General features: G+C 43.8%; 2 protein-coding genes across 6 annotated transcripts in view; one reads left to right on the forward strand and one right to left on the reverse strand.

The window, feature by feature from the left end:
* Positions 1-14,089, reverse strand: part of SEPTIN6 (septin 6) — a 230,624-nt gene extending 216,535 nt beyond the window's left edge. For 2 of the 4 annotated variants that reach the window (XM_072123540.1, XM_072123541.1), the window contains exon 1: positions 13,959-14,089. In XM_072123540.1, the coding sequence (XP_071979641.1) occupies positions 13,959-14,042 (84 nt within the window). In that variant the 5' untranslated portion in view covers positions 14,043-14,089. The remainder of the gene's footprint in view (positions 1-13,958) is intronic. The other 2 variants (XM_072123543.1, XM_072123544.1) reach the window with 2 other exon arrangements.
* Positions 9,327-13,598, forward strand: LOC140076815 (protein EOLA1-like). 2 transcript variants are annotated; one of them, XM_072123549.1, is made up of 3 exons: positions 9,327-9,457; positions 9,535-9,807; positions 11,330-13,598. In XM_072123549.1, the coding sequence occupies exons 2-3, from the start codon at positions 9,555-9,557 to the stop codon at positions 11,539-11,541; spliced, it is 465 nt and encodes a 154-aa protein (XP_071979650.1). In that variant the 5' UTR covers positions 9,327-9,457; positions 9,535-9,554; the 3' UTR covers positions 11,542-13,598. The 2 variants fall into 2 exon arrangements, with proteins under 2 accessions (XP_071979650.1, XP_071979651.1); XM_072123550.1 differs by having other exon boundaries at positions 9,379-9,420.
* Positions 14,090-20,260: the final 6,171 nt, after the last annotated feature.

Raw genomic sequence — 20,260 nt, forward strand, 5'->3', positions numbered from 1 at the left:
CACTTATGTGAGCAGAGAGGCATCGACCCGGCTGACAAGTCCAAAGAGCTGCTGGTTTGTGCTCTGATGGAGCAAGATGCAGAGCAAGGATCTGGCACGGCTCAAGGGAGCCAAGATATGGACATTAATCCTGGAAGAGTTTCCCCTGAGGCTACCCACAGCAGGAGCCCTCAGGAAGGCATGGATGTGTCTCTACAAATGGCCCTACAGCAGCTAGGTGAATGTGATCCTAGCCTGCGACTGCAGCTTATCCTTCAATTTAATCAGGCGGCCGCAGCGCGAGAGGAGAGAGCAGCGCGAGAGAAGGAGAGAGCGGCCGCAGAGCGAGAGGAGAGAGCAGCCGCAGAGCGCCAGGCTGATAGAGAATTCAGGCTGGAAATGGCGCGTATTGAAAGGGGTATCAATTCTGTGCAACCCCAATCCCAGGATGTAGACCCCAAAAGACCTCGTCAAGAACGTTTTCCAGTACTGGACAAGGATGGGGACTTGGACATTTTTTTGCGGTCGTTTGAGAAGACCTGCAAACAATACCATCTGCCCCGTGAGCAGTGGGCACAGTATTTGAGCCCAGGACTAAGAGGCAAAGCCCTGGAAGTATTTGCTGACCTTCCTCTTGAGCTTGATGAGGACTATGATGCTATAAAAGCTGCTTTGATTAAAAAGTACAACTTAACTCCAGAGGTGTATCGCAAGAAATTCCGGAGTGTAAAGCGAGAAACAACTGAGAGCTACGCTGATACAGTAGGCAACTTACGGACTACCTTTCTACAGTGGACCCGAGGACTTTCTGTCAACAGCCGTGAGGACCTGGAGGATCTCATGATAAAAGATCAGTTTCTGCACATTTGTCCTGTGGATGTACGACAGTCTGTTTGTGACAGGGAGCCTAAAACTGCGGATGAAGCTGCGCAGATTGCAGACTCCTATACTGCCAACCGGATGCCTGAAGCCAAGAGGGAAACATCCCCCCAAAGGTCCACCAGCTGGAAGGAAAAACAAGCCAGGACAACATCACAGCCTTCTGTCTCCAAAGTGGGTGAGAATATTACACTGAGGGAGTCTATAAATCAGCGGGATTTGCGCAAATGTTTTATTTGTAACAAAGTGGGTCATCTGAGGTCTGCATGCCCAGAGAGAGGGGCAACTGTCTACTCTACAGTACCAGTAGTCATGCTGCTTTCTGGTGATATGGACAAGTTACAGCACCATATGCAGACTGTGATAGTGGGTGATAGAGTCACCCAGGGATTAAGAGACTCAGGGGCAAGTTATTCATTGGTTCGCCCTGAGGTTATAAACCCTAAGGACATCATTCCAGAAAAAACTTTGCCTGTGAAGGGGATAACCGGATGCCATCCAGGAGTGCCCGTTGCCAAGGTTTTTATGGACTGGGGTTCTGGTAGAGGTATCAGACAAGTGGGAGTGTCACAAGAATTGCCTGTGGATGTATTGTTGGGAAATGATTTGGGAAAAATGACAACTGTGTATGTGCCTGATGTACAACAATCATATGAGAAAATGGGCAGAAGCCCAAGGGGACTGTTCTGGGAAGGAGGACAGGATAGCAAGAGCAAGGCTATGCCTGCTCCAGAACCAGAGGTGTCCCAGTATGAGGAAGCTACGGGGGAGGGGGTGGTGAATGGGCCCCCAGAGATAACCCTGCAGTCAGCAGATATGGTGAAGGGTGTGAGAGGCTGCCAAGATGGAGTCTCTGAATCTGCGCCTCGAAGCTCTAAGGTCCTGAGTGTGGATCTGGTGGAGGCCATTACTCAAGGAGAGGTCCTAGAGCAGACAAGAGGTGTCAAGATGAGTAAGGCTCAGAACATGAGCCACAAAGATGCCTCTACTCAGACTGGGGAGATGCAGTGTGCCTATGAGCCAAAGACAGCCTGTACACTAGAACCAGTGCTGAGAGAGGAGACTGGGGTCCACAGTGAGGTCGGGTTCCCAGTGATGAGTGTGGCCAGTGCAGTTTTGGGGAGCGATCAGGAAGTGGAGCAGGGGCATAGGGACTCTAAGGAGAGCGTTCAGTCAGTGGTCCAACCTAATCCCTGTAGTATAAATGGTAAAGAGAGGGACCCTAATAGCTGTACAGCTGGAAAACCAAAGCACAATGTAACTGGGTACAGTAGTCCTACACTTAACTCCATTGGCATTTCATCCAGCAGGGAGAGGGTTAACCATTTCACACTTGGGAGAGGGGACACAGAACTTAGTGTTTCTGCAGCACAAAGCCATAAAGTCAGCAGGTGGTCCCAGCACAGCAGTGTACAAGTGACCAGGGGAGATATTACTTGGCCTTATACATAGGACAAAGGACCAGATGGTTGATGTGCCAATGTTATCACATCTTATGGTAATGATTTTTATGGTACTGAACTTCTGCTATGTATTATTGGTTATTGGCTTGGGAAAATTTAAAATGGCGTGGGTCATTTCAAATTTGCCCAATCTTGAAAGGGGGAGGTGTGAAGGAGATATTAATTGTGAATGCATAAGATTGGTTTAACTATAGGGCAATTACAAACTTTGTTTAAATATTTGGCATCTATTGAAGCGTCCAGGCAGCTTTTATGACATCCTGGAGCTTTAACAGCCTGATAACCTCTGAACTGAAGACAGGTCTGACCCCAAAGGACATTTGGTCTCCCTACCCCCCCCCTCTTCTGCATCAGGATTTGGAAACAAAAGACTGTTTAAATATTCCTGGACTCTCCCCCCTCATTAAAACTTTGCCCAATCGTGAATGACCCTGTGGACTAATTAATGAATGGGAGGTTCGGAAATCTGAACCAAACTGAGAAGTTATAAAACAATATGAAATCCAAGAATTGGTGTTCACATTTTGGGGGCTGCTTGACAAGCTGAGTGTGTTCCTTATTTCTCCCACCTCCAGGGATCAGGATTTACTTTAAGTTGTAAGTTTCTGTTATTTTTCTCCTTTTTTATTTTATAACTGTTTTGCCGTGTTGTGTGTCCTTTGTAATTCTTTTGTTTTTAATATCTTTTTATGCACTGATCAACTTTTTGTAATTAAAGCTTTTCACTTTAATTTTGGTCCCTGTATGCTCTGCGAACTCATAGCCTTGTGAAGTGTGGTTAGCTGTGTAACTGCTGGAGTGCTGAGTGTGCATGTGTAGTGGTGTGACAAAGTGACTGCTTGAGAGCAAGAGTTGATGTAGAGTGGGATACTTATTGGTCCCAGTATAAATGCAATAAGTGGTGGCAGCGGGTCTGGTTCTGGTGCTGGAGCTGTATGAGGTGTGATTTAGGCTCAATTTGTGTCCTGAGTGAAAGGTGAGCGCAAGTTTGAGCAGGCTAAATTAACCCGTACAGTTGCACCCCACGTCACGTGACGAGGCGGCGGCGTCCTCGCCGTGACAGTTATATATATTTACTAACTTGGTAAAACTTCAGATGAAAAGACTTGATTGTAGAAGGTAAACTAAAATTTAAAATAATGTAAATAAAATTAAGGGAAGTATCAAGAGAGGAAAAGATTTTCGGTGCAGAGGAGTCCAACCAAGATTATTAAGGGAAGGGGTGGGGGGACTAGAATACAATGACAGTAAAAAAAATTGGGGTTATTCAGTTTAAAAAAAAGTTGGCTGAGGGGAGACCTCATTACAATGTACAAATACCTGAACGGGCAGTACATGGATCTCTCCAAAGATCTTTTTATACCCAGGCCTGTGGGCATCCTCTACACCTTGAAGAGAAGGGGCTCTACCATCGCCATAGACAAAGGTTCTTTACTGTAAGAGCAGTGAGCTATGGAACTCTGTGCCACAGGAGGTTGTTATGGCGGACTCTTTGTATATGTTCAAGAGAGGCCTGGGGACCTTTATGGAAAGCAAAAATATCATAGGCTTTTGATAAAAAACATTTGTTTAATTCTTAAAGGTTGGACTTGAGGGACTTGCGTCTTTTTCCAGCCTTATATACTATGATACTATTACATGTGCCTACAGGTTTATTATCGACCTTCCAGGACTTGAGACAGGTTCTTTACCTGCAGCACAGCATAGAGCAGGATAGTGAGGTGTATGTAATGTGTACAGCATAGTATATAGGGCCAGATTAATCAAAAGAAGTGCAAACTGTATTATGTGGCACACAGTCTTCAATTATCAGGCGCATTCTGCACTGCTCTGATTTGCTACATATGTTTCAGATTGCCCCAAGTCGCCCACCCCTTGTAGTCCTGCCTAATATACTAATATATCTCTTAATATATCTGGGAGACGGCTGCGCGTCTGGACAATTTTACGCCAACGCCGGGAATACCTTCTTCTTTGCAATTCTTTCCAATTATGTAATTTCTAATTTTCAGATCTTTTATTACTTAATCATTCTTTTTTTCTAGATGATCTCTTGCCACCTACAGGAAGGAGAGGAGAAGAAAGAGCTTCCACTGGCACTAAGTGACAGCATGGCCAACTCCACATCCAGGTAAGAATTAACATTACCACATCTAATGGTTCTTACTATTAAAAGATTAAAGATTTAAGATTCTAAATATTTTAATAACATGATACATCTACATCACGTCAAGGATTAAAAGAAAGACTAAGATTTAGCTAAAAAACTTAAAGGGGATTGCACATGAAAGATAGTTCTCCAACCTTCACCCCTATTCATGTCTAGACATTAAAGAGAACCCGTCATGCAAAATAACCCCCCTAAACCAAAGATATTTTCATAAACTGCCATTAGAGAGCATTGCCTCTATCCCTTCATTGTCCCTCTACATGCCTGTAAACCTAAGCAATGAGGTCCTAAAGCTGTATGCAAATGACCTGTGAAATGTCCAATGAAGCATTAGCATATTCAAGCTGTCCACTCTATTCATGAGTGGGAGGCACAGCCACACCCCCAGTGCTTGACTGACAGCCTGTATAATGGTGTGAGGCTGTATAATGATGTGCCTCTTGGTGCTGGTGGCCACACCCCCTGCAGCCTGTGTGTGCATGTGTGTGTGTGTATAGGAGAGATACAGCAGCTCCAGGCAGCCATGTTACAGCAGAACATGTCAGATTCATGTGTAGCTGATGTCTGTGTCTCTCACCTGTATATTAGGAGGATGCAGCATGTCAGCAGATGCAGCACACACACTAGCCATGCTTTACAACACATTACACACAGACATGAGCAGGGGGAGGAGAGGGGAGGTGTAACAGGGGTGACATCACTGCCTCTGACCATGTGACCAGCCTCATTTACATAATAAAGAATAGATGATTTTACAATGAATAATGTATGAAATAACTAGATAAAGGCTGGGATGGGATCCTTGTGAGCTGCTCCAACAGGTAGTAGTGACAGGACAAGTGACACAGACCTGATGACAGGTGTCCTTTAAAGATAGTTTTTAACCCCTTTACTTACAAATTTACTCAGTTTTATTGCTATTTATTGGCATATTATCAGTCCTCTGTGCTATGAGATGCTGCATGCTCACAATGTGCTTAGACTATCTGGGTCCAGGATTTAGCTACACGTTCATTTAGCTTCTATAGTAGTATCTGCCACAGAGAAAAAGAGAGATGAGACAGGCGAGAGATGATGAGATCCATGAAATGGATATAACACACAATGCCACCCAGGGACGATTCTAGCATATTTTCGGCCTGAGACAAATATTAAAATGCCAGTGACAATCTCTTCCATCAGGAGGACTTTATTCTCCAATCGATCATGTATAACTGTGGAATCCACAGCCAGATAGCTTCAGCTCCGTGCAGCATCTCCACCCGGCGTCCCTTAAAATACCACAGTCACTTACAGCATAAAGTCACCTCGATAACAACACTGTGGTCCTAAATAATATATACCCCTCACAACACAACTGACCTCACTCTCCACCTATATAAAACATCCCTTCATTATATATATTCTACTGGAATTATAGCATGCACAGCACACCAATCAATATACAACACCCCTAATTTATTAATACAGACCCCCCCCCCCAACATTTGGTTTACATGATGCAAAGTAATCTATCCTTGTATCCTATAAATAATATATCCCACCCTGTTATTATGTTACATATGAATTTATATACAGTGCTACCCTGACCAATGTAAATATATAGCACCCCCTAATGAATATATACTGTATATAATTTATTTTCATATATTCTCATATATTAAAAGTGTTGTTCACCCCCCAATTAAATTATATACAGCTCCCATATGAATACATACAGACCCCCCCTGTATAAACCATATGTGACCTAATATAACTGTATATAGAACCCCCCAGTATAAACAGTATCCGTCCCCATATGAATGTATATAGACCCCCCCCAGTATATACATATATACAGCCCCCCAAGTATAAAACAAATGTGAACCCCATATACATATATACAGCCCTATCCCCCCCCCCCCCCCCCGCAGTGAACAAAACAAATCTGGCCCCGTATACATATATACAGTGCCCCCCCCCCCCCCGAGTATAAAACAAATCTGGCCCTATATATATATATATATATATATATATATATATATATATATACAACCCCGAAAGTATAAAACAAATCTGGCCCCAAATACACATATACAGCCCCCCAAGTATAAAACAAATCTGGCCCCATATACATATATAAAGCCCCCCTGTGTCAGGTTTGCTAGGGAGAATGCTGGGACTTCTGGTTCTTCTGGTGGTACCAGCAGTGTTCTCCGACCCCCGGCGCGTATCTGCACAAACTCTGCCTCTCGTCCAGGGCAGCGGCTGCTAAGATCTCGCGCTGTCTAGGAGTTGTGTTAGGAACTGCTGGGACTTGTGGTACCTCTGCATGCTGCCTGCTTGTTCTGCACCATGAGGGGTTAATTCCCAGAAGCTGTCCAGCTCCTATCAGGTTCTGGAGGTGGAGTTCTGGCTGCATAAATTGCAGCTTCACTAGTCACCTGTGCCAGTGTTTGAAATCCCTTCATCACTCGCTCGCTGCATTAGGTTGTCTTGCTCTGTATCTGTATAGGAATTGTTGTGACCTCGGCTAGTTTTTGACATTGACTCTTTGCTTTCTGACTTTGTTCTTGACGTACCCTCTCGTTGTGACCTCGGCTAGTTTACCATTCTTTTGTGTTTTATGTTTGTCAGTCTGTTTGTGTTTTCCTTCCCACACTTATCCAGTGTATTTCGAGTCTTCAAGTAGTCGCCCCACGGTTTAGCGTGGGGGGGGGGGGGGCTATAGGAAGAGACAGAGGTTGGGGCAAGCTCAGGGCACACTATCCCCTGTCTTCTGTGTTACCCAACACTAACACCCTGAGCATAAAACAAATCTGGCGCCATATACATATATACAGACCCCCACGTATAAAACAAATCTGGCCCCATATACATATATACAGCCCCCCCAGTATAAGACAAATCTAGCCCTATGTAAATATATACAGCCCCACAGTATAAAAGAAATCTGGCCCCATATAAATATATATAGAAGCGCCCAACCCCTACCCCGTTATAGCTGTATTCGCCTCTTAGAAATATATATAGCGACATTTAATTAATAAGTGTACATGAAAAATAATAAAACTGATACTAACCTCCAGGCAGGGTGCTCCCATGGCGTGTGGCTCTCCTCTTCTCGCGGCTATTCCATCAGCCGCGGCTCCGCTCAGAAACACAGGCAGCGTGACGTCATCATCCGCCCCCTGTGTCCATTGCATAGAACGGAGCAATGCCAGCAGCCGGAAAGACACTGCGTTGCTCCGCTTATAAGACCTGTGTCTTAAAGAGACAGATGCGATTTAATTATCTGGTGGGTGATTCGAGTGGCAACGGGCGCCCGAATCGTCCACATTAGAGTGTCAAATTTCGCCGCTCTCCTAAGGGCTCCGCATTCTGCCACCTGAGGCAAGATGAAAATCTGGCAGATGCGACCCTGATGACACCCTGCTAACTCAACTATAACACACACTGTCAGATCTGCAATATCTCAGCTATAACACACTATCAGCTTTGCTATACCTCCTTCCCCTGCTATATCTACATACTAGTACTTCACGTGTCGGTAAGGGGTTAATAAATGTGGGCCCATGTGTTTTGTTATGTGTGTGTGTGTAAATGTGGGGGCAGGATACTAGATAACTTACCAAAATACATCTATTAAATGTTCTGAAAGGCTTAATATGTAAAGCAGAGGCACTTGTTCACACATTGATAATATCGCTTGTCATTTAGGTCTTAAGTTTGCGGATCTCCGCCGGTAACTTGAGTTACCGGTAACTGGAATTAATTATTTTAACTGTGGTTCTGTTTGTAAGATGGCCAGTATGTTTTAATGGTTTCCAACATTTTATCCAAATGTTTCTAAGTAGTAATTGAGGCTTGCTTGAGAGGGTTGCATTTTGATGTTTGGACATGAAAGTGAATCTGTTGTAGTCATCCCTGGCTCCTATATATGTTTTCTTTATATGGTTCTATTTGAGTAGCCTCACTCCTTGAATCTCAACCTAATGCCTGCTGTCCAGCACAGAACTTCAACTCTTTCTTTTATAAACAGTATGGTGATATCACAGTACTATTACTCCTAACCTGTATATATATATTATGGGAATATCACACTACTACTACTACTCCTAACCTGTGTAATAGGGCATTGCACAGTACTAATGTTCCTATCCGGTATATTTCAGTACAGCACACTACTACTCTTACTATCCTTTATATGAGGACACAGCACAGTACTTCTACTCTCATCCAGCATAAGGGCACAGCACAGTACTACTACTCCTATCCTATATAAATGGGTACAGTACTTCTTACAGTACTACTAATTTTATCTTTTGTATAGACTCCCAGTATTACTACTCCTTTTCTTTATTTATAGGCCATATATAGTCAAGAAATGTAGTTCCGGTTACCTGGCAGGGTTCCCTGGAACTACAATACTGAGGCAGAACAAATACATGGTTTACTGGAGAGATTTATTTGAGAGGTTTATTGAACAATTCACATGGTTTATCATAGTGAAGTGATGCAATAGCTCGTCAATAGACAGCCATCACTTACTAAAAGCCAGAGTCAGGCCCTGTATATTGCCAATGAGGGTGGGAAGTAAAAAATAGAAAATGAACGTTAGATAAAAAAAAATTGATGCTGTTAAGCGGTTAAAAACGACACATCACCCTGAAAAAATAAGACACCATAAAGCTATAGGGACCTAAAAATAAAAAGCAAAGCTTGTAGAAAAGCCAAAAAGAAAACAATGAAATAGCCCTGTCATTAAGGGATTAACCTGGTATTTTTCCTAAAAATGGTTAAAAACTGTGCAGTTCAATAATCAAAATATATTGATCATTGTCAGGTTCATGTCATCCTGATTTTCAATAAAGTTATACAAAATGCAATCATGAGAGAAGGGTACTCTGGGAATTGTAGTTTTACACGCTGTAAACACTGCCCGGCGACGTGAGTGACGCTGCTTTTGGTGGTCTCTCTGAAGCTAGTGATTGAGTTATGGTTCTGTGCACACTGTGAGCAGCTACAACCTTCTTACTGGACTTGTAATCTCCTCTCTCTCAGGTCAGAAGCCTCAGGAAGACATGCAGGTCGGATGTCTCTCCTTCCGCCAGCCATATGCGGGACTGCTATTAAACGGAGTCAAGACAGTGGAGACACGCTGGCGCCCCCTGCTGGCTGACTACAGGAACAGCACGCTAGCTGTGCACATCGCTGTCAGGGACTGGGAGCAGCAGGACTGGAGGGACATTGTGCAGGACAGACTGGGGATGTCACATGTGCAGGTGCAGCAGCTGTTACATGAAGGGGAGCAGTTCGGCAGAGGAGTCATCGCAGGTGGGGCCATGTATTATTAGTTATTATCATTGTCAACTGCTTCCGCTATGTTAGCTACTTCCTCCCATTGCTGTGGTCAATAGATTCTGTTCTATTAGATGACGGCCACTTGTCAAATGAAAAAAATCATGTTAACTCTGCCACAAAAATGCAAGCAACCAGGGGCGTAACTACAGCGGTAGCAGCCGCTATGGGGGCCGCAGTGTCAGGGGGCCCCGTCATCTGACCTGACACAATAAAGAATGGAGGACATGCACCATTATATCTATATTGTACTGCACACTGTCCAGCATAATATGTATATAACATATACTGTGATGTATATATGCAGTATCTGTGATGTGTATAAGGTCTGTATGTTGCATATGGCACTGTATGTGTGTGTATATTCTGTGTGTGCACATGAGTGTATTTATATGTGAGTATACTAATATGTATATTTTTTAAGTGGGAAGGGGGGCCCCATGCAGTAGCCTGCTAGGGGGCCCTGTCTCTCCTAGTTACGCCACTGCTAGCAACAGCAGGTCAGTTCAGTTTCTGCTGCTCTGCGTTTGAGCTGGACGTTCCAGCCAGCACATGCTTCATGTTTGACGGATCAAACTTGCTTGTGTGTAACCAGCCATAGGGTGATGCCACACGTGGTGTTTTGGTCCATTTTTGAGCGTGCGTATTCAGTCCATTTAAAAACGCATGCGTTTTTAAAATGCATCAGTATTTTCACCGTTTACCATGCGTGTGGCTGCTTTGAACCTGTTAATCTATTAAGATCAAAGAGCATGCATGTTAAAAACACCCATAGGGTGAAGACACACGTGGCGTTTTTGGGCCGTTTTTTGACGCACGCATTTTTTACGATCTAAAAACGGCCTAAAAAACGCCACGTGTGTCTTCACCCATACACCTTGCATGTTGTTAATGTGGTTAATTGTTTTGTATCTGATACCCTGTTTCCCCGAAACAGGTCTTATTTTCAGGGGATGTCTTATATTTCCATGAAAAATAATTTGCATTTATTGTTGGACAAAAAAAATCAACTTCTCTAACATCCTTATGTCTCTCCAAACTTATTTCATGCTGAATTTCTTGTGACTCAATTTCTATTGGAATCATTGGCCCCAATCTCTCATGTTTAGCAATGGCACTTTCCTTAAATGATCCCCTTCCAGGTAGCTGCTTGTATCACATTTGCAGCGCAACAGTCAGATTTTAGCCCACAATTTTTTTCCCCGCATGTCACAACCTCTTGTGGTATCTAAATGATCTACTAATACTAATGTAAAACACGGGGGAGCTGCTGCAATGGCTGCCGCTAGGTCTTCTTTTCAGGGGAGGCCTTATATTTCTAAGCTTGAACAAAATTCTACTAGGTATTATTTTCAGAGGATGTCCTATTTTAGGGGAAACAGGGTATTTGGCTTGGAGAGACTGAGTACATAGCTGATCCCATCATGATGCAGGAAGTTTGGGTCATTGGACAGGATTTGTTGCAATGATACAGTCACATTGTGTATTATTTTGACAGGACTGATTGACATTGGAGACACCTGGCAGCATACTGATGATGTCCCCGTTGAAGAAACCATTGAACTTGAGAATAAAGCCTTGTTAATGGGACTGCAAGGAAAGTACCTGACCCATGTTTCCAATGCCAGGTGGTTATTACAACCAATTCCAGCCAGAGGCGGCAAAGATGTTTGGCAAGTGACAATACCAGAAGAAGTCATTCCCTGTTAAATATATGGCAAAGAATTTAGAACTCTCTACTTACATTTACTATAATAATTCTTTATTTATATAGCGCACACAGATTACGCAGCGCTGCACAGAACTTGCCAGATAAGCCCCTGTCCCCATGGGGCTCACAATCTAATCAACCTACCAGTATGTTTGGGAGGAAACCGGAGGAAAACCATGCAAACACATAGAGAACATACAAACTCTTTGCAGATGTTGACCTGTGTGGGACTCGAATCCAGGTCCCCAGTGCTGCAGGGCAGAAGTGCTACCCACTCAGCCACCGTGCTGCCCGTATTTTTTTACTCATTACAGAGTATTAATATCAAAGGAAATCTGCCATCAAAATCAAGTAAGATAAACCAGAGACCCTTACTCATAGATCCAGGCCCTGTGACTGTGGTAATCTTCTTAGATTTGTTATCCATGGCCTCCTCCCTTATAAAAATCAACTTTTAAAGTTATACTAATGAGCTTGAGGGGCTCCCCCAGAAATTAGATTACAGCAGAAAGTGCTCACTGCACAAGTGCTGAGGAAGCAGGGGGAGGGTGAGACAGTGATACAGTCTGTAAAGCCTGATCACACAGGGGCTAGTAGAGCCTTTCAGACTCCTAATTTTAAAATGTTTTTAGAAAGGAGGCCATGAATAACAGGGGCTCATTTACTAAGGGTCACAGATCGCACTTTCGTCTGACTGTTGGCAGCTTTCGGGGATTGCATGGCTCGGACAGGTATTTTGCAAGTGTCTGCGCCTGGAATTTTGGTGCACGCAATCGATTTTTGGCGCAGCTGCACTGGCTTACTTGCGACACAATTTAGGGGGTGGGCCGTCGGACGATCCGTCTGACTCAGACTGAGTGTGGAATTTAACATTCAAATTGTGTCGCAAGACCAAACACTTACATGCACCACGAAAAAGATTGTGAACTCTCTCGGTCCTGAGCAATTTGGCCACATATAAGCCAGTTTACAAGGGGATTGTACTTACCCTGGTAACCTTTCCCCTTCTGCCCAAAGGAACTTCAGGTCACATGACCTGCTGGCAGGCGCTTTCAGAACTCCAGTGATGTTGTGCAGACTTCCTGTAGATCAGAGGGTCCTGCGCTCACTGATCCGCTGGAAGTCTGCAGGACAGCAGAAGTAACGAAGTCCTGAAGTGGGCAGGTGTGGCTTCTCGATTTTTGATATTGGGTTTAGTAGTTTGGAATTGCACTGTACTGCATATTTATAATGTGTTAATAGGGCTGTTTCTACTTTAATTTTCTCATGAACTAACTTTTTGTAAGGGCTAGTCCACAATTCCATTAGGTCTTCAGTTATTGTGAGCCAAAACCAGGTGAGGCAACTACAGAGAGTTAAGGTATAATAGAAAGACTTGCAACTTTTTGTGTCGACAACTTCTGGTTTTGGCTCACAATTAACCAGGAAAATCACAACTAAAGAAAATCACGGAACGGAAATATGAATTGGGCCAAATAGAATATGTGAAGGGCTCCAATACAAAGTATACAGTTGTCAGCCAAATGTTCTTTCATCCAGCATCTGTCTATCTAGACTACACATGCAGTATTGGCTTGGCCATAATAGAAATAATAATGGAAGCAAAGCAGAAGTTAGATCCCAGGACCCCACCAGTCCCCTGCTACAGTATAAGGTTTATCCAGGTGGGGCCATGTAGCAGTATCTTCCAGTCTGTCCACAGATCTTACTAGACGAAGTCAGACCGTCCTGGTCAGCCCCAGGTCTATGACCCGGATATGATAGAGCATCAGTCAAATATAGATACATATGCATGGGTATCAACCCAGATCACTATCAAAGTGTTTCATTACCATCATATAAATTACAATAAAGGGTTAAGGCACATAGTATGTATTGAGGATCTTACTGTGGGCAGTGGTTTGAGACTAACAATATACATGGGTAAGATTATTTCACTCTAGATACAAATAACAAATTTCGTAACTAAAAATGTCTACTACATTTGGCTTTATAGTCTGATAATATTGACTTGAAGTGTATAGTAAAATTTAATAAAACTACATTGTGTATTTCATGGAATTTATTGACTTTATTCACCAAAGACTCTTCTATTAAATATGTCCTACATTTCAGACAAGAATTGTCTACCTGATTACAAACTGTCATGCTGTAACCTTCCACTAACAAAGCTTTAATGTACAGGGGAGATAATGCACCAGCAATACCCTCCCTCTATCTGCAATGTATGAAATGGACCTATTGGTAGCAATACAGTGTAATTTCTATCTATATGACATACAGATGTGAATAAACCTCCTCATAATGTTTATATGAGTGCATTTACAATAAATTTAGAACTACAACCACATTATACATTGAGCAAAACAGGCCCCATATGAATAAAGTGGTCCTCTACCTGCTCTTGGCTCCTTACCCTCTGACTCTCTGGCATTGCATCCAGTCTTTTTCTTCTTCTGGGCATATTTCTCTCGGCTGGGATCTTCTCTCCTCTTTTCATCTTTTCCTCATCTTCTCTCTTTTCTTCTCATTTTCATCTTGTCCTTTGGATGTCATCTTGCACAAATCCCTCTTTTCCACTTGCAGCAGTTGACAGTTGGAAAGTGAAGGGCAGTTGGGCATGCGCCAGTCACATGACCACAGGACAGGATATTCAGGTGGCACCTGCCATGCCGGTGCTCCCTGTACCTGCTCTGCCACATATACTGTAATGTAGGCATCATGAGTGGCATCTAGTGTGTGGATGCATATAGACATTCAATGTACAGGTGGTCCCCTACTTAACAACACCCAACTTGCATACGACCCCTAGTTACAAACGGACCTCTGGATGTTGGTAATTTACTGTACTTTAGCCTTAGGCTATAATAAACAGCTATACAGGCAGTCCCCGGGTTACATACACAATAGGGTCTGTAGGTTTGTTCTTAAGTTGAGTTTGTATGTAAGTCGGAACTGTATATTTTATCATTGTAATCCCAGCCACAACTTTTTTGGTCTCTGTGACAATTGGATTTTAAAAATGTTTGGTTGTCATTAGAACCAGGATTAACACTAAAGCTTCATTACAGACACCTGTGATAACTGTTATAGCTGTTTATTGTAGCCTAGGACTAAAGTACAATAAATTACCAATATCCAGTGGTCCGTTTGTAACTAGGGGTCGTCTGTAAGTCGAGTGTTCTTAAGTTGGGGACCGCCTGTAACAGTTATCACAGCTGTCTGCAATTAATCTTTATTGTTAATCCTGGTTCTTATGACAATCCAACATTTTTAAAATCCAATTGTCACAAAGACCCAAAAAAATTTGGCTTGAGCTACAATTGTAAAATATACATTTCCGACTTACATGCAAATTCAACTTAAGAACAAGCCTACAGACCCTATCTTGTTCGTAAAACGGGGACTGCCTGTGTATATTTTATAGTAATATAATACTACCAAAAAAAATTAAAATGAGGTTCACACGGTATAACTGGTGTATCAGGGTGTACATTCATACCCTTATTAGGGTTTCTATAAATGAAAGATTTAATGAATATTTGGCAGATAAAAGAATGTACAGGTGGTCCCCTACTTAAGAACACTCGACTTACATACGACCCCTAGTTACAAACGGACCTCTGGATGTTGGTAATTTACTGTACTTTAGTCCTTGGCTACATTGATCAGCTATAACAGTTATCAGAGGTGTCTGTAATGAAGCTTTAGTGTTCATCCTTATTCTTATGATAACCCAACATTTTTTAAATCCATTTGTCACAGAGACCAAAAAAGTTCTTGCTGGGATTACAATGATAAAATACACAATTACGACTTACATACAAATTCAACTTAAGAACAAACCTACAGACCCTATCTTGTATGTAACCCGGGGACTGCCTGTATTAATCCATGTGGGTCGCTGTTTTGTGCAAAGTTATATGGCTGTGTATTCCCTGCTCTTAATAATGTCTGGGTCTTTCCTTTGGACTTGTTCAGTTAACTTCATTATCTCCAAGAATCATTGGTGACAACTCTACCTTCCGGGGGCAATGTGAATCTTTCACCCTATTTTAAGGTCTGTTTCTAAAAGCAGTTATCCCAATGCCTTGGGGAAAAAGATGTTAAAGGGGTATTCCAGGAATAAGCATAATTCATATACAAATGGGTACTCAAAATATAAGCTTATGTGTAATTAGTTGTTATTTAAAATTGTGCTCCCATTAGCAGAAAATTAGAATTAGCAGAAGAATTAAAATGCTACTGGCCCTTTAATCAGTCTATTAATTTCCCCCACGCGGTCCGTTGTGGATTAGACACAGGACAGAAGATGGCCGCTGGTCACATGTCCACATAACATGTCCTGCACCTGCCTGGGCAGATCATGTGATCACTACTACGTTTGGCTGTAGTTAGTTGGTTGCAGTGCATCCAGTGCAGTATGGCCAGTGTTTTGGTGATGGCAGTTACACATCATTACAATGGTAACAGAGCAACAAAAACCTGTTACATCATCACTGGGAGCAGAGCGTAAGAGGTAGGAGGAGTTACTGAGAACTAAAGGATCATGGAACCTGTAGTTTCCAGTGGCGGCCATCTTAGTGATAACTCCACCTACTTTAGAGAGGCCATAAATTTTGTAAATCATAAAAACAAACTATTTAACCTCTGTTTTGTGATGAATGACATTGAGTATTATTGTACTCATTTATTTATATCATCATGGGTTTTTGTGGCAGATGTTCATATTCCCGGAATACCCCTTTAAGTGTAGAGCTCACATGACATAATGAAATAACAACGCAAAGGGTATCCTTGTGATTCCCCACTAGATCTAAATTGGCACCATGGTCCATGTTCCTTATATAAAATAAGAAGTAGGTTGAGCATGTATATTGCTGTTCCTTCCCTCTCTATGGGACTACCAGACAGTCTTATAAACTGTAAGCTTTTGTGAGCAGGGCCCTCACTCCTATTGTTCCATATGTTTGTACTCTGTAATGTAATATTATATATGTATATGTCCCATATGATTTGTAAACCGATACAGCATTTAATGGCGCTATATAAATAAAGATAATTATCATAGAAGTGTATAGAAGCAGCGGGATAAACTTTCATTAGTTCCATAGAGATAAATGTAGTGGCAAAGTGTATGCTTCACCTGCTACCCAATTCACATGGGAAACATGGAGGGGGTCCCAACAGTCGCACCCTAACCAAAATGATTTGAAATTAAACATTAATATTATTGTTAACTTGCAGCGTCGGACTGGCCCACCGGAGAATCCTCCGGTGGGCCCTGACGCCTGCCGGGTCCCGGTGCTCCGATGCTGTCGGGTTCCCAACTCTCCCATGACGGCGCGGCCCCGGCGCTCTCACGCCTGCGCGGCCCCGGCGCTCTCACGCCTGCGCGGCCCCGGCGCGCTCACTGCTTCGCGGCCCCGGAGCTCCCGCCGGTGGTCGCGTGGTCCCGGCGTGCTTCCGATGCCTGCTTCCTGCTCCTGTGCTCTATCCTGGGGTAGGGGATGAGGCCCTATTTCTATCCTGGGGTGGGGGTAGGCCCTATTTCTATCCTGGGGTGGGGGATGAGGCGCTATTTCTATCCTGGGTTGGGGGATGAGGCGCTATTTCTATCCTGGGTTGGGGGATGAGGCCCTATTTCTATCCTGGGTTGGGGGATGAGGCCCTATTTCTATCCTGGGGTTGGGGGATGAGGCCCTATTTCTATCCTGGGGTGGGGGGATGAGGCCCTATTTCTATCCTGGGGTGGGGGGATGAGGCCCTATTTCTATCCTGGGGTGGGGGGATGAGGCCCTATTTCTATCCTGGGGTGGGGGGATGAGGCCCTATTTCTATCCTGGGGTGGGGGGATGAGGCCCTATTTCTATCCTGGGGTGGGGGGATGAGGCCCTATTTCTATCCTGGGGTGGGGGGATGAGGCCCTATTTCTATCCTGGGGTGGGGGGATGAGGCCCTATTTCTATCCTGGGGTGGGGGGATGAGGCCCTATTTCTATCCTGGGGTGGGGGGATGAGGCCCTATTTCTATCCTGGGGTGGGGGGATGAGGCCCTATTTCTATCCTGGGGTGGGGGGATGAGGCCCTATTTCTATCCTGGGGTGGGGGGATGAGGCCCTATTTCTATCCTGGGGTGGGGGGATGAGGCCCTATTTCTATCCTGGGGTGGGGGGATGAGGCCCTATTTCTATCCTGGGGTGGGGGGATGAGGCCCTATTTCTATCCTGGGGTGGGGGGATGAGGCCCTATTTCTATCCTGGGGTGGGGGGATGAGGCCCTATTTCTATCCTGGGGTGGGGGGATGAGGCCCTATTTCTATCCTGGGGTGGGGGGATGAGGCCCTATTTCTATCCTGGGGTGGGGGGATGAGGCCCTATTTCTATCCTGGGGTGGGGGGATGAGGCCCTATTTCTATCCTGGGGTGGGGGGATGAGGCCCTATTTCTATCCTGGGGTGGGGGGATGAGGCCCTATTTCTATCCTGGGGTGGGGGGATGAGGCCCTATTTCTATCCTGGGGTGGGTGGGGGGGGGGGGTGGAAGGCCCTGTCTCTATAGTATATAGTCTTTATACAGCCCCAGTACACAGCCATACATGGAGCTACAGCCGCAGTACACAGTCATACATGGAGCTACAGCCGCAGTACACAGTCATACATGGAGCTACAGCCGCAGTTCACAGTCATTCAAGGAGCTACAGCTACAGTACACAGCCATACATGGAGCTACAGCCGCAGTACACAGCCATACATGGTGCTACAGACGCAGTACACAGCCATACATGGTGCTACAGACGCAGTACACAGCCATACATGGAGCTACAGTCGCAGTACACAGCCATACATGGAGCTACAGTCGCAGTACACAGCCATACATGGAGCTACAGGTGCAGTACACAGCCATACATGGAGCTACAGGCGCAGTACACAGCCATACATGGAGCTACAGGCGCAGTACACAGCCATACATGGAGCTACAGGCGCAGTACACAGCCATACATGGAGCTACAGGCGCAGTACACAGCCATACATGGAGCTACAGGCGCAGTACACAGCCATACATGGAGCTACAGGCGCAGTACACAGCCATACATGGAGCTACAGGCGCAGTACACAGCCATACATGGAGCTACAGCCGCAGTACACAGCCATACATGGAGCTACAGCCGCAGTACACAGCCATACATGGAGCTACAGCCGCAGTACACAGCCATACATGGAGCTACAGCCGCAGTACACAGCCATACTGGGAGCTACAGCCGCAGTACACAGCCATACATGGAGCTACAGCCGCAGTTCACTGTAATATAATAAGATGTTTTCCCAGAGATGATTGGACACAGTTAGTGTGCATTCACACTGCCATTGTGGGGACGCATATTTGACTGCAACCTTGGCTGAATGCTGCAGTTATGTATGGACCTCGATTCTGGCTCTGTATCTTATGTTTGATAGAACGTGATTTACACTTCAATTAGGAGTAGTCTTTCTTATTACACCAAAGAAATTTTCTCTGGTGGGCCCAAGGTACACCAGTCCGACACTGTTAACTTGTATAACTTTTTGAAAAATCTTGGTAGTAGGTTGCCAAGTTTTCTTCAATTCACACAAATGTGAGCAGATAACCCTTTTTACAAGTAGCAGAAACTGAAATATTAGTTACAGCAAGAAACTAGTTACTTTATCTAAGTGTAATCACAGGGGCTTCAGTGGTGAGCAGTCATGGTGTCTGTTGTCACAGGGACTCACAGAACTCACATGTGGTGAGTACAGGGTCGTCTGTGGTAGAGGGGCTCATGGGGTATTTAAATTACTTAAAATCCACTTTGTTAACAAGATATCACAAAATAATATTGTGCCATATGATAAAAGAGTACACAACATGGCTTGTGGTGTCCCTATATCTATAACAACCTATATTTTAAACATATATACATCTTACTGGTTAACCCTAAATCAACACAGTATATTATGTGCAATGTACACAGACATGTTATTAAAAATAGTGAATACTTTAAAGGTAAATAAAATAAAAAGGTTTTAAATTCAGAAAGTATTTCCCATTGCTGCATCCCCTTCATTATCTGTAATGTTTAAAGTCTTAGAGTTCAGACTCCCACCTATCATATAGCGACAGCCTTCAATTCTAAACCCAGACCAACCACATAAAGTCTAATAAGAAAAATATAAAGGTGAGTATGAGGGACTGAACAATATACTGGAATCAGATAACTAAATGCTTGTGGCAATCTTATAGATAAATCCACAAGGCCATGGAATTGATTCAGAACAACTTAGTTTGCAAGATCTTTATCTTTAAATGGCAAAGAGATGGGCATTTGAAATTAAATGTTATAGATAATGCATGGCAAATAAATCATGATCTCTAGAATAAAACTTTATGACTTCCCCCTATGATGTCTTCTCCTCTCATCCAGGGACTTTTATTTTACTATCTAGAGCCAACAGGGCCAAGTCTCATTATCTCTGTGATATCAGTTGTCAATGCAGTTGGTGGACCTTGACCCCTGACCCCGCCCTTAGGGTTAAACATTACAGTAAAAATTATTACTACTGTACTAGGATCTCATATCCATGATTTTTTTAAATAGTCAGACAACCCCTTTAACTTTCTAAAAGAGCCAGAAAGTGGATGTAATGGTTCACCGGACTGGTAATCATACATGCTTTAGGGCAGTGATGGCTAACCTATGGCACT

The sequence above is a fragment of the Engystomops pustulosus genome, chromosome 9, assembly GCF_040894005.1.
Source record: "Engystomops pustulosus chromosome 9, aEngPut4.maternal, whole genome shotgun sequence".
NCBI classification, from domain to species: Eukaryota; Metazoa; Chordata; class Amphibia; order Anura; family Leptodactylidae; genus Engystomops; species Engystomops pustulosus.

Bases quoted from the DNA above. Each gene is read 5' to 3' on its own strand.
- LOC140076815 (XM_072123549.1), top strand. From the start codon at position 9,555: ATGCAGGTCGGATGTCTCTCCTTCCGCCAGCCATATGCGGGACTGCTA. The intron at 9,808-11,329 runs GTGGGGCCATGT...TTATTTTGACAG, and splicing joins CGGCAGAGGAGTCATCGCAG to GACTGATTGACATTGGAGAC.